At 40.4% G+C, this 18,490-nt stretch overlaps 1 protein-coding gene across 4 annotated transcripts in view; it reads right to left on the bottom strand.

The window, feature by feature from the left end:
* Window positions 1–18,490, bottom strand: part of rtel1 (regulator of telomere elongation helicase 1) — a 143,906-nt gene that overhangs the window by 75,787 nt on the left and 49,629 nt on the right. For all 4 annotated transcript variants that reach the window (XM_060836336.1, XM_060836337.1, XM_060836340.1 and 1 more), the window contains exons 13-16: window positions 14,358–14,455; window positions 13,464–13,519; window positions 10,409–10,483; window positions 472–553 (exon numbers count right to left, since the gene is read on the bottom strand). In XM_060836336.1, the coding sequence (XP_060692319.1) occupies window positions 472–553; window positions 10,409–10,483; window positions 13,464–13,519; window positions 14,358–14,455 (311 nt within the window). The remainder of the gene's footprint in view (window positions 1–471; window positions 554–10,408; window positions 10,484–13,463; window positions 13,520–14,357; window positions 14,456–18,490) is intronic.

The raw sequence follows: 18,490 nt of genomic DNA, 5'->3' as shown, positions 1-18,490 counted from the left end.
TAACACCAACATACAGAAGTTGGGCTAAATGGCCTAATTCTATGCTTTCCTGATACCTTGGTCAAATTTTATTCTTTAATTTGTGTGACATATTTTAGAGGCAATGCAGTTTTACTGCTGAGAGGGTGTTGCAATCACAATGCAATGTGTTTACACAGGTAATAATATGAAAAATATTTTAAAATACACAAAAAATATATGACTTTAAAATGACACTGTGTTAACACTAACAGTTTTGCACTGTTGGTTATGTTAGCTGCAATGGTTTTCTGTTAAGTGCTGACATATTGGACTTTAAAGTTAAAAAAAACTCAAACTCATATTGAGCACCTTCTCAGTGAGAAGGACCAACTTTGGAACATAGATATTTGTAGTAGTGAAGCTAATATGGTAGTTACTTTCCGCATAGAAACATCAAATAGCAAATAAATAAATCAACTTCTATTGCTATTAGTCTGACAGGATTCATACCTTGTTTCTTTGTAACAGATGAAGTCCATAAGTCAGTTCTGTGTTGCTTCTTCTTCCCACTGTTATCTGGGTGTACATGAACCTAGAGAAATATAGAGTGCATACTCTCATCACAGCAGAACCAAAAGATGTAACACTTTTGACGCACTAGAAAATTCCATATTCAGTAGGAAAATGCTTACAGAATCAATTTCAGTCCTTGAGGTATCAAAATTGGGGCAAAGAGAAATCCTCATGTGGAAAGAGAAAGGTAGATCTCTGAAATTCATAAGGATAACTTACCACAGGGTAAAAAAGAAGTCCCCCTTGAGGGGAACAAAGAAGTTAAAAAGCCCTGGTGTTTTCATTGTAATAAAGTGGGCTAGGAGAAAGCCAGATGGAGGAAAACCAGATAAGCCTGGGAGCTTTGTTGGATAGAGTAACAAAAAGCACAAGGGAAGTTAGACAACTGCCTCAAGAGTTTATAGGTTGTTTAAGGAGGAAGTGCCAGATCTGCTTCAAAAATGTACATGCAAGGGTAAAGTTTATTCACATAGGCCAGGAGTAGCAGGTAAAGAGGTTACAATATTAAGGGACACAGGATCCTCTCAGTCTGTAATGCTGAAAGATGAGGAGATATGTACTCCTGAGGGACTATTGCCTTAAAAAAGGTACTGGTAACAGGAATTCCTGGTGATACTAGAGAGGCTAGAGAGTCCAGAGAAGAGTGGAGAATTTGTGGTAGGAGTATGGACAAACTCTCAGCTCCACAAATACAAACTGTCCTTGCCAGTGATATCACTGATTCACTGGTAGGCGTGCTACCTACTGTAGGTGAAATGCCAATGGGAACATGGGCAACTGAAGAAAGGAAGGATGTTTATCCAGAAATTTTGCCTGATTGTGTGATCACAAAATCACAGAGGCACAAGTTAAAGCAGGAGAGATCAAAAGGCACAGATAAGGAAGCTGACATAGCTTTATTCAAGACTTTTTTTGTTCAGACAAGTGGGACAGGGCAGGAGCAATTAGGTAAACATACAAGTATTGTTAGCTCTGATGAGCTAATCTAGTTACAGCAGAAAGATGAGAGGTTAAAACAGTTATATCAAAAGCCATATAAGAGGAGAGTGGATGCTTCCCTATATCAAGTAATAACATATGATGTCCCATTGAGGAAATGCAGATCAACACACATTCAAGCAGATGAGAGGTGGGCAGAGATTCATCAACTCATTTTGCCAGTAGGATTTAGAAAGGAGGTGCTGCCATTGGCATGTGAGCTACCACTTGGAGGACACTTAAGGGTGAGGAAAACACAGGCTAAAATACAAATACTTTTTTTACTGGCCTGAGCTACACAAGGATGTAACCAAATGTGCCATATGTGTCATACGTCAGCTAATCAGAAAACCACAGGCAGTAATAAATCTTGCACTCTTAACACCTATTCCAGCATTTGGGGAATCTTTCACAAGAGTCTTGATTGATTGCATAGGTCCCATTCTTCAAATAAAAAGTGGGAATAAGTATTTATTAACAAAAATGGATGTGTTGACTGGATTTCCAGAGGCAATCCCATTATATAACATCACAGCTAAAAGGGTTGTAGATGAATTACTTAATTTATTTTTACGAGATACAGACTACCCATAGAGATCCAGTCAAATCAAGGGACAAACTTCACATCCAAACTATTCAAGGTAGCTATGGATAACTGGGGAATAAAGTCATTCAAATCTACTGCGTTTCATCTGGAATCACAGGGAGTGCTAGAGAAATTGAGTCAAACACTAAAGACCATGTTGAGGATTATGATCAGGATTATCCAGATGATTGGGATAAGGGAGTTCAGTTTGTGCTTCTTGCGATCAGAGGTGCATCAAATGAATCGCCTAAATTCAGTCCATTTGAATTAACTTTTGCACATGAAGTGCGAGGACCGTTAAAACTGATTAAGGAGAAATAATAAGTCAGAATTCAGAGATCATTCATTTGGATTTTGTGTCAAATTTTAGACAATGATGAAATAGAGCTAGACAGTTGGATAGACAGCATTTAAAAGTATCGCAACATACAATGAAACAGGAATCATATAAGAAATAACAAATTCGCAATTTTGCAATTGGGAATCAGGTATTGGTGTTACTTCCAGTAATAGGTGAAACTTTAAAAGCAAGATGTAGTGGACCATGTCAAATTGAGAAGACATTGAGTGAGGTGAACGACTTGACAAGCACTCCAGACAGGAAGAAATCTTATAGAGTGTGTCATGTGAGTATGCACAAAAGGTTTTGGTCACACATGGAAGGAACATTTACACCATTTATCAGAATTGTTTGATCGACTTCGGAAGGCAGGCTTGGTGATAAATCTGGCTAAAGGTGAATTTGCCAAAGCCCAAGTCACCTTCCTAGGCCATATTATTGGACATGGTCAAATGGCCCCATGGGATGCAAAAACGGAAGTAGTTGCAAAATTTGCCACATCGATGATAAGAAGCAATACTCCAATTCCTGGGATGGAGTGGATTTTGCCAAACATTTGTGCCAAACTTTCGCAGTGTGGCTGTTCCACTCACTAAACTGTTAAAAACAGGCAAGAAGTTTCAGTGGACAGTGGACTGTCAAATGCATTTGATTGTCTAAAAACTAGGTTAACCACTGTCCTAGTATTCACCACACCTGGATTACATGAAGCCTTTCAAGGTGGCTATCGATGCCAGTGATGAGAGTGTCGGTGTGGTGCTCCTGCAGCAGGATGAGGCAGGGATAGAAAGACCCATTGGGTGCTTTTCCAGGGAGTTGAACATTCAACAGAAATACTCAATGGTGGAGAAAGAGATTTTGAGCCTGGTGTTGGCATGACAACATTTCAGTGTTTATATTACCAACAAGCATCTGAGACAATCGAATGCACGGATCATAAATTTTTCCACAAATGTCAATGGGTTAAGGATGAAAATGCCAGACTGTTTAGATGGAACTCGTTATTGCAGCCACTCAATTTGACAATTGTGTATGTGGCAAGTCGCGGAAACGTGACGGCTATTGCGTTATCGAGACTCAAATGAGATACACGGGGCATTCGGTGGTTGGTGTGCCATGGCCTGAATTTGCATGTGGTTATGCATGTTTGCATGTTTATAGCTAGTATAGTGTATATGTGTGTTTAGACTACTAACCGGGTTTTTGAAGGGCTTTAAAAATGACACCAATTTTTAAGGGGGGAGGTGTCACAAAGCTGGTCCCTTTTTGCTAAAAGCTGTCCCATTTCTCAAGGATACCCCTCCAGAGGGGTCATAAAACTCTCCTGGTTCCGAGGTGGCTAGTTTCATACAGAGATGAAAAAGGATTTTGAGAGGCCTTTTGTTTCTATGTAAACAGATGAGACTTCAGGCCAAAATGGTCATGTTTTAGAAATGACCTGTATAATGAAAGGGGAGTGGTCAGCTCTCTAGCTGAGCAGTTCAGTCCAGAACTAGTTAGCATTTCAGCTGAGGACACAGGCTAGTAAACTCTTTCCCTCCTGTCCTTCTAACTTCAACCTGTAAACATTTGTTCTATTTTTACTGATTAAGGGGGTTTGCTTATTAGAATGGCATAATTAAGTCTAGTTTGGATACACTGAGTTCTGTAGGGGTCCTTTATGCTGTTTTGAGTTTCATTGCGTAATTTCATGAATAAAGTTGTCTGTTTTTAAACCTGGTAGTCTACCTAGCTAACTTACTCCAGATAATTTTTGCTGAACACTTACCGACACAAATTGCAAATTTATGGTCTGGGCTGCCTGCTTAAGAATGTTTTCAAGTGGTCTGGCCTAGTCCATAACCCATCAGTAAGGCATCATGGTAGACTGGTTAGCAAGGTTAGATCATGTGGAATACAGGGAGAACTAGCCATTTGGTTACAGAACTGGCTCAAAGGTAGAGGAAAGAGAGTTGCTTTTCAGACTGAAGGCCAGTGACCAGTAGTGTGCCACAATGATCGGTGTTGGGTCCACTGCTTTGTCATTTATATAAATGATTTGGATGTGAACATAAGAAGTATGGTTACTAAGTTTGCAGATGACACCAAAATTGGAGGTGTAGTGGATAGCAAAAAGGGTTACCTCAAAGTATATCAAGATCTTCATCAGACCTGCCAATGGGTTGAGGAGTGGCAGATGGTGTTTAATTCAAATAAATGTGGGGTGCTGCATTTTGGAAAGGCAAATCAGGGCAGGACCTATGCACTTAAATGGTAAGGTCCTGGGAAGTGTTGCTTAACAAAGAGACATTGGAGTGTAGGTTCATAGTCCCTTGAAAGTAGAGTATCAGGTCGATAGGATAGTGAAGGTGGTGTTCAGTATGCTTTCTTTTATTGGTCAGAGCACTGAATATCGGAGTTGGGATGTCATGTTGTGGCTGTACAGGACATTGGTAAGGCCACTTTTGGATTAGTGTGTGCAACACTGATCTCCCTCCTAAAGGAAGGATGCTGTGAAACTTGAAATGGTTCACAAAGGATTTATAAAGATGTTGTCAGGGTTGGAGGGTTTGAGCTATAGGAATAGGCTGGGGCTGTTTTCCCTGGAGTGTCGAAGGCTAAAGGGTGACCTCAGAGAAGTTTATAAAATCATGAGGGGCATAGATAGGATAAAGAGACAAAATCTTTCCCCAGGTTGGGGGAGTGCAGAACTAAAGGGCATAGGTTGAGGTGTGAGAAGGGAAAGATTTAAAAAGGTCCTAAGGGACAACTTATTCATACAAAGGGTACTGCATGTATGGAATGAGCTGCCAGAGGAAGTGGGAGCGGCTAGTACAATTACAACATTTTAAAGGCATCTGGATGGGTACATGAAAGGAAGGGTTTAAGAGGGATATGGACCCAGTGCTTACAAATGGGACAAGGTTAATTTAGGTTATCTGGTTGGCATGGACGAGTTGGACTGAAGGGTTTGTTTCGGTGCTGTACATCTCTATGACTGGTTGGTAGACCTATGTGGATTATGTGCAGCCTCAGTTGAAATCCTAGAATGTCACACTTGACAGGTGTCATGGAAGCTTCAAAGAGAACAACTCAAGAAGGAAAAGGAATTGTAACCTGAAATCTAAGAGTTATCCCTGAATTTTAACATGATAGGAGGAGAGAGCATAATGTTGATGCAAGACATGTTTGCATGTTTCCCTTTGAAAAATACACAAAAAACAAGGGTTAAGAGCCACTTTCAATTCTGGTCTATGCATGCTATTGGGCGAAGGTGTGCATGTGGCTGCCACAACTGGGAAAACTCCAAGTCATCCTTGCATTGCAGTTAAAAAAAAAATTCACTGTGTTTGCTGGAAGCTTGGCAGTCAAAAGGAAACAGAATAAAGGCTTGCAGCTGAGCTGCAAAGACAAGAATCTCAAAATGAACGGTTGACTTACCTCACTTCTGTGCTAACCCTTGTTTCATTCAGTATAAAGGCTGCAATGACCTACTTCTTATAGTACTCAGAAACCAGCCTGCATATCTTTTTGTTAGGAATTGCCTCATCTCTCGTCTACATGCGTGTGTTCCTGTTATTTCTTCCTGGGTTTACTAATTAATAATCTCCTTCTTTCGTTAATTCTTGAAAGCCTGTTTAAATTGGCTCCTTTTAAAAAGGGTAAATTCAAATGATCTGGGAGAAATGTATGATTAATTTAGAAAGAATCCCTTCTTTAACTGTGCTGGGAAAAACTGTGGGCAGGTTGTGGGGGTTGTTTGAATAAAGAAAGGGAGCCCGTTCATCCCCCTTCACCCGGGAGCTTGATAATTTGCAGTATTGGATCTGCATGACACATTGGGAAACCTTGCCTGGGGATTGGTTTCAACAAATGATTATTCTGAAATGTTTCATCATTTTGTAAAATTATCAATAATGTTACTCTGAATAATAAGACCATAAGACACAGGTGTGGAAATAAGGCCATTCAGCCCAAGGAATCCATTCTGCCATTTAAATCATAGCTGATGGCATTTCAACTCCACTTACCCACACTCTCTCTGGAGCCCTTAATTCCTTGTGAGAACAAGAATTTATCAATCTCTGCCTTTAAGACATTTAACATCCCGGCCTCTACTGCTCTCTGAGGCAATGAATTCCACAGGCCCACCAGTCTCTGGCTGACAAATATCTCCTCATTTCCATCCTAAATTGACCCCCTCTAATTCGAAGGCTATGCCCACAGGTCCTAGTCTCCCCACCTAATGGAAACAACTTCCCAGCATCCACCCTTCCTCAGCCATGCGTTATAAGTTTCTATTAGATCTCCCCTCAACCTTTTAAACTCTTAATGAATACAATCCCAGGATCCTCAGCCGTTCATATTATGTTAGGCCTACCATTCCAGGGACCAGCCATTTGAATCTCCACTGGACACGCTCCAGTGACAATATGTCCTTCCTGAGTGTTGGGCTCAAAGTTGGACATAATATTCTAAATAAAGTCTCGGAGGCACATTGCTGCTTTTATATTCCAACTTTCTTGAGATAAACAATGTTACATTTGTTTTCTTAATCACAGACTCAACCTGCAAGTTAACCTTTACAGAGTCCTGGACCAGCACTCTCAGATCCCTTTGTACTTTGATTTTATGAATTTTCTCACTGTTTAGAAAATAGTCCATGCCTGTATTCTTTTTTCCAAAGTATAAGCCCTCGCATTTGCTCACATTGAATTCCAGCCATTTCCTGGACCACTCTCCTAAACTGTGTAAATCTTTCTGCAGCCTCCCCACTTCCTTCAAACCACCTGCCTATCCACCTAACTTTGTATCATCGGCAAACTTCATCAGAATGCCTCCAGTCCCTTCATCCTGATTATTAAAATATAAAGGTGAACAGCTGTGGTCCCAATACTGAACCCTGCAGGACACCACTTGTCACCAGCTGTGATTCTGAAAAAGAACCTTTATCCCAACTCTCTGCCTTCTGTCAGACAGCCAATCCCCAATTCATGCCAGTAGCTCACCCGGAACACCATGAGACCTCACCTTAGTCAGCAGTCTCCCGTGAGGCACTTTATCAAAGGCCTTTTGGAAATCTAGGTAGATAACATGCACTGGGTTTCCCTGGTCTAACCTACTTGTTACCTCTTCAAAAGAATTCTAACAGGTTTGTCAGGCATGACCTACCCTTACTAAATCCATGCTGACTTGTTTTAATCCTACCCTGCACTTCCAAGAATTTAGAAATCTCATCCCTAACGATGGATTCTAGAATTTTACTAACAACCAAGGTTACGCTAATCAGCCTTTAATTTTCCATCTTTAGTCTTGATCCTTTCTTGAACAACTCCGCCCCCTGACTCTCCTTAATTGTTGGGATATTACTCATGTCTTCCACCGTGAAGACTGGCACAAAGTACTAACTAAGTTCTTCAGCTATTTCCTTATCTCCCATCACTAGCTTTCCAGCATCAATTTGGAGCAGCTCAATGTCTACTTTTGCCTCTTGTTTGTTTATCTATTGAAAGAAAAACTTTTACTATCATTTCTAAAATTACTGGCTAGCCTACCTTCATATTTGATCCTCTCCTTCCTTATTTCTCTCTTTGGTGTCTGTTGTTTTTGTAGTCTTCCTCGATCAGACCTAGAAACTTCTGACCTTGTTGCTCTACTGTCTTCCCCACTAGGTTCTGCTTCCGGTTGATCTTCATTAGTTTCTCTCTCTCTCTCTCTCTCTCTCTCATGCCCCTGTAATTATCTTTATTTAACTGTAACACCCTTCTTGCTTTCAAACTGCAGACTGAACTCTACCATAGTATGATCACTGCTTCTTAAGTGTTCCTTTACTTTAAGATCTTTTATTAAGTTTGGCTCATTACATAGCACTATATCCAGAATAGCCTGCTCCCTTGTGGGCTCCAACACAAGCTGTTCCAAAAAGCCATCCTGTAAGCATTCCATAAATGCCCTTTCTTTAGATCCACCACAACATTCTTCTACCAGTCCATCTGCATATTGGAGTCCCCCATGATCACCGTGACCTTGCTTTTGTGACATGCCTCATCTATTTCCTGGTCCTGACCACTGCTGGACATTCTGCACATAATTCCCATTATGGTTTATTTTTTGCCTTTGTGGTTTCTCAACTCCATCCACACAGACTCCACATCATCTGACCCTATGTCATTCAGTGCCACAGATTTAATTTCATTCTTAACGAACAATCTGCCCACTTCCATGTCTTTTCGATAAGTTGTGAATGCTTTTATGCTGAACTGCCAGTCCCGAGCCCCTGCAACCATGTCTTGGTGATGCCTACTACATCACAATTATTCACGATGATTTGTACTGTTAATTCATCTGCTTTGTTATGAATACTACGGGCATTCAGGTATAGTGCCTTAATGATAACTTTCTTATTATTAGAGATATTGGAAATCATAAGATGCCCTAAGTTATCCTTCCTTTTTGTTGCATTCCTAGCCAACCTCATGCTTAAACCCACCAGCTCAAATGTTAGCCTGCTGCTTATCTTTCTACTTAATTCCATACTCCCTGACACTTTCACTTTCCCTTTCACCCGACTCAGAATTTAAAATCCTATTGACCCTATTTATCCTTTTCGCTGGAACACTGGTTCCAGATCTGTTCAGGTGGAGACTGTCCCAACGGTACAGATTCCCCCCAGTTCCAAAACTGATGCCAATGCCCCATGAAATGAAAACCCTCTTTCCCAGACCAACCCCTTAGCTACGTGTTTATTTCCCAAACTTTCTTATCCCTACGCCAATTGGCACATGGCTTGGGCAGCAATCCAGAGATTATGACCCTTGAGGACTTGAACTTCAATTTCCTTCCTAGTGCTTGATAATCCCCAAACAGGCCTTCCTTCCTAACCTTGCCTATGTTGTTAATCCCAACGTGGACCACATCAACTGGATCTTCCCCCTCCAGTTCCAATATCCTTTCAAGTTGGTCGAAGATGTCCTGCACTCTGGCACTGGGCAGGCAACACACCATTCTGGACACCCGATCCGGCTTGCATAGGATACCATCTGTCCTGCTACTTATAGAATACCCTGTAACTACTTGTCTTTTTGCTCCCCCCCTCTTGAATGGTCTTCTGCATCATAGTGCCAGCTGGCTTATCCTGTCCACAGCCCTTTCCCTCATCCATGGGGTGCAAGAATCTCATACCTGTTGGACAATGTAAAGGGCTGAGGCTCCTCCACTCCTGAACTCAGAATCCGCTGAGCTGCTTCACTGACAGTCACACCCTGTTGTCCCTGACCCCTTACTGAATTTGAATTACTTAATCGACTAGGTGTGACTGCCTCCCAAAACAAAGTGTCCAGGTAACTCTTTCCCTCCCGGACATGCCGCAGTGTTTGAAGCTTAGATTCCAGATCATCAATTCTGATTCAGTGTTCTTCCAGCAACCAACACAGCCAACTCCCGCATTATACGGCTACAGCACATCACCAGTCTAGCCATAATTTAACTAACTTTTACAATTTATGTATTAAATAATTTCTAGTACTTCTCTGCTACAGTTTCATTCAATTAACCAATTAAACTTCTAATCACACGATACATTAGAAATATAAAGCCTTACCTTAACGACACATGAGAGTCCCTCATGGTTAGAGCTCCCGCTCTTCCTGCTGCTGGAATAGAAATGGAGGGCTCCACTGGTCAAAGTAACCTTTTTTGAAAATTTAAAGTGGTGACTCACCTTCCCTGTAGGCCGCCTGATCAATGCTCCCATTCTTCCTGCTGCGAGTCTGTGGACTCTCATTTAGGAGGAGGGTGGGAGGGAAGCCCTACTGTGTAGGACCTGGAACTTACAACACACCTACTTCAATAACAATCACGTGCCTTCCCAAACGGCCTCCCTGCTCCGACCTCACTTCCGCCCAGCTCCCGCTGTTCTCTGCTGTAAAAATCTATAATAGTCTTCTTTGAACACCAGTCTTAAGAAAAAAAACACAAAATTCAAAGCAAACCTTGTAGTGCTTGCTCACATTCTGGCCCATGGTGTGTGCTGCAGTACCCTCCGGAGGATCAATGCAGAAAACAATCTGAAAAAGGCAGATTTAATACAAAAAGGAAATACTACAGTAAGTTCATCACTAGCTCCAGTACACAACTCTAATACCATCCTGATGGACTTCAATAATAACATTTACTGCTAAAGGAATGGAATATAAAAGTATGGACATTTGCTGCAATGGGGAGATCACATCTGGAGGACTGCATACAGTTTTGGTTCACTTACTTTAGCAACGTTGTCATTGCATTGGAAGCAGTTCAGAGAAGGTTCACAAGATTAACTCCAGAGATGAAAGGCTTGTCATACAGAATAGAGTTTGAGCAGTTGAGGCCTATGCTCCATGGTTTTTAGAAGAATGATAGGAGATCTAACTGGGGTATTGTGGGCGGCACGGTGGCACAGTGGTTAGCACTGCTGCCTCACAGCGCCTGAGACCCGGGTTCAATTCCCGACTCAGGCGACTGACTGTGTGGAGTTTGCACGTTCTCCCCGTGTCTGCGTGGGTTTCCTCCGGGTGCTCCGGTTTCCTCCCACAGTCCAAAGATGTGCGAGTCAGGTGAATTGGCCATGCTAAATTGCCCGTAGTGTTAGGTAAGGGGTAAATGTAGGGGTATGGGTGGGTTGCGCTTCGGCGGGTCGGTGTGGACTTGTTGGGCCGAATGGCCTGTTTCCACACTGTAAGTAATCTAATCTAATCTAAGTATATAGGTGCTAAAGGGTATTAACAAAGTAGACACAGAGTGGATGGTTCCCCTTGTGGGGCAACTTAGAACAAGCGGTCATAGTTTTACTCTAAGGGATGGCAGATATAAAACGGAGTTGAGGACAATCTCTCAAAAGGCTTGCAAATGTGGAGAATCCATCACTCCAGTGTGCAGTGGATGTCATGACACTGAATAAATTTGAGATAAAATAGATTTTTAATCAGTAATGGGTTAAAGAGTTAATAGGTTCCAGGACTGGGCAGAACAATACAGTTGAGACCTTCATCATATTAACTGGAGCAGCAGGCTCAAGGGGCTGAACTGCCTGCTCCTAGTTCTTCAGTTCTTTTTCGCCTGTTGTGTGGAAATCTACAATAATCCCGGACCAAATACTTTGATAATCATCTAACTTTAAGCTTGAGCAACTTGCATCTTTACTTTTGAAAATGCTTATTCTGTGCAGGTCTAACTCTGCACTAGTATCGGATGTGCTTTTGGGAGCTCAGCTTTCTGCTATAATGCTGAATTAGGAATTTGTTCCTGCTCTAGTATCCGTCCCTTGCTCCTGAATGATTTCTGATTTTCTATTATCCATTTGCTTCCCATGACTGAAGATTTCATTCCGCCTTCAAGACCCCTCAGTCATCGTTTCTGTATGACTCAATTTCTGTGACTGACACCATACTGTATGATCTGCACATGCATTAGCAGTTGTCAATATATCTCTTTCACTGGACACATCATGTGAACTCTTCGTAACAAATGAACAATTTCGCTGCATCAGACTTGCCAGATTTTAAAAGCCTTAAGCAACCTTCAAGTCTCCTTTGCAAAAGGAAAATAAAAGTTACATTTTACAATTGTCACTTCCCTTTTTATACACAGGCTCCACTTAATTGATGACATTACCATTCAAGACACATATCAACAGTAAGTACTGCCTTTGCCTCCATTTAAGGGCCATGTAAAACATTGCGTTTATTATTATAACAAATATTCTTCACGACTAAAAAGGGAATTGTGACAATATTTGGGGTGACCATTTTCCCTCTCTTCTCCATCCAAAGCGAGAAAGGTAACAGGAAATTACGCTTGCAGAGAGCAAGTTAAACAGAGAATCTATAGTTACGCTTAACAACTCAAAACCTTGGCCACAACAAACAGACAGGAATGGGTCACACCCATGACAATTCCAATTATGCATTCAAATTATTCCATTAATTTCAAGGTCACACATCAGCTGACAGCTTTAGTTTGTACAAAGATGTGGCTGTTCAATAATACAACCAACTATTCCACACAACAGTCGGTTATATTGTTGAAAAGCCATATTCTTTTACAAGGTTTTGAGCTCTGTGGAATAATTACAGGTTGTCAGTTTAAATTTGTCCTCTGGATGCCATTTCTTGTTGCTGTTCTTGTGTACCTTGGTTTGTGCCTACTATCTCAAATCCTCTTTTTGAATAGTGGTTTGTTTTAACATTACAATTAAGATTTACCTTGCTTTTTCCTCAAGCAGCAGAGATTTGGGAGCTCTGCTGCCAAATTGGAAGTTTACAGATAATGGAATTGGAATTAGTCTGCACAAAACTAGAGGGGAGGATTTCAGCAATTGAGGGGCTGAGGCAGGGCCAAAATAGCAGATAGTACAGAGAATATGCTTGCTGTGGAAGATAAGGCCATAAATTGAACTTGGTGTCAGATTGGATGACGAGTTTGCAAATAAAGCTTTGACCTCACTCAGTGACCAGGGAGAAAGCCATTGTTTGGCAGTGCTCCCACAACAAACACAGAATTCATTCAGCACAAGGTTAACAGGGGTGAATGCTGAGGAAGGGAATTGAGAGGGAATACTGCCACCCAGTGGACGACAACAAATACATTCACGGTAACATCTGGGAGGTACACTGTCACATTATCTTAGGAACTCTGAAAACACATCACTTCTGCTATGCAAATCTCTCGCCGAGATACAAACCTGGGGGCACACATCACTATGCTGCAGACTATAGCCCATTTTCTATAATTAACATCTTTTTGTAGTTATTTTAATCAACCTGTTCAGACAGAGTAGAGACACTACTATCATGGCACAATACTGCCAGCATCCTTTGTATATTTAGTTCATATTGGAAGCAAGCACAATCACATATTTTGCAATAAATATGAATCAATTATAAAAAGGAGCCAATTCTTTAGATTATGTTATTAAAGCAAAAGATGCAATTTCATTCAAAACCATACCGTGCTCTAAAAACACTGCAAAGTTAACAAGAACATTACAATTTAATAAGACCATCTTACCTCAAGAATATCGGCTACCTTTTGTAATCCATTTGTATTGGTGAATATTCCACTGCCTATGCACAAATGAGTAAAGAATTTAGTTGAATTTCAAGCTCTAATAACTTAAGAATTTTTGGTGGGGATGCAGAGATATGGCAATAAAACCTTAAAGCAACACTGTTAGCAGATAAACTAGTCATAGCCAATGAACAATGAAAACTCAGTTAACATCATTGAGTTGATGTGATTTATTGTCACATGTACCTAAGTAGAGTGAAAAGCGTTGCTTACGAGCAGTACAGGCATGGAAAGCAAGGACATACAGATGATAGGATGACATAAAAAACTTAGAGGCATCCAGATTACGTCACACAGGACATGCACTGGACAAGATCAACTTTAGCAAGATTAGCATTATTTGAAGTTAGAGAGTTATGGCTTTCCATTTTAGAACTGCATATTCCTGTGTTGAGATAATTCACAAGAACATACATCTTCATCATCCAAGCTGAGCAAAATACACCTGTTCACACATACATAACTGAAACATTGAAGAAAATAACATGAATTAAAATGTATACAAGGACCTCCTGCATGAATTCATTTTAATTATTAATCCAAGTCATTTCTCATGCTGCTATTTCCAAAGATATCTGAAGTCCGCAGCTTCCCCCTCTGATTTTCAAATCGTGTTACTCGTCAGTTCACTCCTTTGAGCCAAAATGAGCCAATATTTTTGGTAACTTTAACACACCACACAGCAAAAACATTACGGTAAAATTATATAATTTCACTGTTTTGCTGCCTGGACCCAATAAATGATAGATAGACAGTTGTAAGGAAAGATCCAAAATTTTGTATACTTACAAGTGATGCAAGCAATTGAAAAGACACAATATATCAAATACTTACGCTCTGACAAAGCATTGATGATCTGTTGCAATGCTTCTAAAATTGCAAACTTGTTTTGGAAAGTAATTTGAGCTTGTGCAAACAATTCAAAGATGAAGCTGGAATTGAAGATCATAGTATATTATTAAAGAGGAAAACAAATAGCAACTGCCAGAAAACTAGGAAATGCCTTCAATTAAAAACTGGACATATTGCCAGGTAGGTCAGGCAGTACAGAAAGAATGGCAAGGAGTTTTATGTTAATATTTATGCACCACACCAGAGAGAGGATGTTTCACGTCATTGACCTTCCACCTTTAGGTCTTCAACCTTCTTTCCATCAGATGTGGCCTGACGTACAGAGTGCTTCGAGCACATTCTGCTATTATTTCATACTTGCAGAATCTGCAGTATGTCTGCTTTCAATATTAGGAAATGCGTTAATCTTTAATTAAAATAAACCATGAGTTAACAACAATAAACAAATGACAAAGTGCAACTTTCTGCCAGAGATTAAATTATTGTATGTAATAATCAGATAAGACTGCATTCATAAGCCCCATAGGGAAGGACATTCAGCTGCACATCTGGACAACCTTTCACCATTTGCCAAATCCCAGGACTAGATCACTGCAATAAAGGGGCAAGTGCTTACATTGATAAAGGCACTTTCTGGGCACGTGTCCCTCAGAGAGCTTCTGGTATATCACCTTGCTTCTCTGTCAAGATGGCTGGTTATTTGAGCCAAGGAGTTCAAAAATAAATACTTTATTCGTTTTGGCACCCACTTCTAAGCTCAGTTACAAGAAAAGGTCAAACTGGTATAATTTCATACAAATACAACCCACCAATCCGGTTTCCCTGAAATATGATTATACCAGAGTCAAGCACAGGAGTTTCCCAACAAAGCACAGTCACAAGGTCAAGACATTTTTGTTACTTTCAGAGTTGTGAGAATGAAGAACAATCAGTTGTTATGGCAAATAGCATAGATGTATTTAAGGAGAAATTAGGTTTAAAAAAAAGAGAAAGAGAACATCTGTTCATAGGGTGCATATGAAGCAAGTTTATGCAAAGAAGAGATGATACTGGTGTGATACATAAATATAACATAAAACTCCTTGCCATTCTTTATGTACTGTAACTTAGTAACTAGTCCAGCAATAATATTAAACATATTAAATGTTCTCAAAGCATAGGATAGAGTACTGCAGAAAATAATGTTGCCATCAAGGTGCCCAAGAGAAATTAGCAAGTGAGAATTTGAAAATTGCAATGACTTAATTGATTGAATGAACATTTCACATTAAGAAGGTAAAAGTAAAGGCAGTGTAGTCCAGACAATGTTGGGCTGCTCCCGAAGAGAGCAAGAGCGAGAGACGATTTGTGTTGGTTTAACCTGAGAGGTGCCACACCTCAGGCAAGGATGAGACCGAAAAAGGAGGACCTTCACAGTAACCTCAGCCCATGCAGAAATTAAACCCATGCTAATGGTATCATTCTGCATCACAAACCAGCTCACTCCCTTTTTACATTTCACATTAATTAAAACAATACCATACACCCCTAAGAGTGATGTAGAGTCCTCGGCCCAACCATCTTCACCTATTTAATCAATATTAAAAATCACACAACACTGGGTTTTATAATCCAACAGGTTCATGTGGACTATAACTTGGTGCTGTGAGATTTTTAAACTTTGTCTACCCCTATCCAACACCAGCACCTACACATCATGTTTCATCAATGGCCTTTTTTCCATCGTAAAGCTAAAGTAGGGATGCTTGTGAATAAAGTTCAACAATCACATCATTTGTGATTCCACAGATACTGAAGCAGTCCCTGTCCATATGAAGCCAAGTCTAGAGAATATGTGACTGGTACATTCATGCCTCAAAAATGATGGACAATGACTATCTCCATCGAGAGAAGATCTGTCTCCTCTTGCTATTCAATGACATTATTACGAAGTCCTTCACCACCAACATCTTGTGGACTCTATTGACCAGAATCCTCATTAAACCAACTACATAAATTGAGTCAAAAAGTGCGGCACTGACAAAACACAGCTGGTCAGGTAACATCCAAGGGGCAGGAGAGTCGATGTTTTAGGCATAACCATTTCAGATGAAGGGTTTATGCCTGAAACATCAAGTTTCCTGCTCCTCGGATGGTGCCTGACCTGCTGTGCTTTTCCAGTGCTGCCTTTTCAACTCTGAGTATCCAGCATCTACACTCCTCACTTTCGCTAACTATGCAAATACTCTGGTAAGAAGAATAGGTTGGAGCCGGGAAATTTTATGACCAAGGACTTACCTCCTAACTGTCTTCAACACTGAGACACAGAATGGCTGCAGTGTGTGCCAATGACTAGATGCATTGCAACAATTTGCCAAACTTCTTTCAACAGGACCTTCCAATTACAAACCATTTAGATAAACGAAGGCAGCAAACATACAGAAACACCAGCTTCTACAAGATCCCCTCTAGCCACATGCTATCCTTGGAACTATAACACTGTTCTTTCATAGTTACTGAATTACCTCCCTGAGAGAAGTAGCTTACCTGTAGCAGAACAGCCACATTTGATGGTGGCAGTTCAGCAACACCTTATTGAGGTCAATTAGGGTTAGGCATTTGGCCTTACTAACAATGCTCAGATCCCATGAGGAAACAAAAACTTTTCTGGAAGCAAATAATTTATGCAGAAAATGTTTGAAATCAAAATAAAGTCCTTCAAAATATGCCACCAGCATAGACTCTAAACAACTTCGGAAACCACTATATACGATTTCTGTCATTGATTCCTGCTGGGTCAGCAATAAGCAACTTGCATGAAAGCAATTGATGACCTCCTTAAATAGCAGTGACAGAGGAGGGGATGGGGGCCCTTTCTTCTTTTCAGCTTATGTTCAGTTGTGCAAGATTTTTAAAAAAAAGGAGCATTAGGCTCCTAAATAGCAGGACTAATTACAAATCTAATGTTACATACTGATTAATGTCATGGTAAGAACATAAGAAATAGGAGTAGGCAGCCCCCTGGCCTGTTGTTGAGTCTGCTCTGCTCTTCAATAAGATCATGGTTGATCTTTTCGTGAACTCAGTTCCATGTACATGCCCATTCACTATAACCCTTAATTCTTTGAACGTCAAAAATCTATCTTTGCCTTAAAGACATTCAATGCGGTAGCCTCAATTGCTTCACTGGGTAGGAAATTACATCGATTTACCTTTGAGTGAAGAAGTTTCTCCTCAGCTCAGTCCCAAATCTGCTTCCCCCCTTATTTTGAGGCTATATCCTCTAGTTCTAGTCTCACCCGCCAGTAGAAACAATTGATCGGCCTACTCTGCACATGCTCACATACTAACCACATTGGCTGCAGTTCTCTCTTCACCAGAAATACCAATTTGGAGACAGAAGAGTACTCACAGCATCAAAAGTGACACTGGATATCAGATTCATTGACTGAACAGATTATAAATAGAATTTGATGATGCCAGCTGAGAGTTGTTTAGAACCAAGAGCCATCAGGTAAGACAGCTGATGGTATAGCAACACTGTAGGAAAATGCAATGTCCTGAATATTTCTAGTTTACATCTGTCATTTTTAAATTTAGTGTACCAAAGGTGTGCCTGAAAATATAGCTAATTGTTGACTGCAGATTTATCTGAATGGAGATATCAAATTCTCATTTCAAACTGATAAAATATCACATTGTCTCTAAGCTTTTCTGATTAAAAGCAATTGTAAGATTCTAGATGAGAAAGGCTTATTATGATACTGGTGCAGAATATAACTATTTTCTTCCCTACAGTTGTTTTGTTAAAAGACCCAGAGGAGATGCACTGCTGCAGAGAGGTCATTTATACAGACATTAATGACATTGTGTGGAAAATATACCCAACAGAAGCAGAGGCAAATGACTAGTAAAGGCTAGCTGCAGCTGAGTGTCACATTCTGCAAATATACTTGGGGTGTTTATGATTTTTCAATTATACAGAAGCTGTACATTTCTACATTAATTAACAGGCACGGCCAATCCCAGAGAACATCAAGCCTCTGAAAGAGGGTAATGCTGGCTGTGGCAAACTCAGATTCACTGAGAGCTAGATCTGCTTCCAGCAAATTACCGAATTTAAAAGTTAAGATACC

This window comes from Hemiscyllium ocellatum, chromosome 15, assembly GCF_020745735.1.
Source record: "Hemiscyllium ocellatum isolate sHemOce1 chromosome 15, sHemOce1.pat.X.cur, whole genome shotgun sequence".
In the NCBI taxonomy this organism is placed as follows: domain Eukaryota; kingdom Metazoa; phylum Chordata; class Chondrichthyes; order Orectolobiformes; family Hemiscylliidae; genus Hemiscyllium; species Hemiscyllium ocellatum.
Note: the sequence above shows the minus strand (reverse complement) of the source record. Positions and strands in the feature narration are given on the sequence as shown.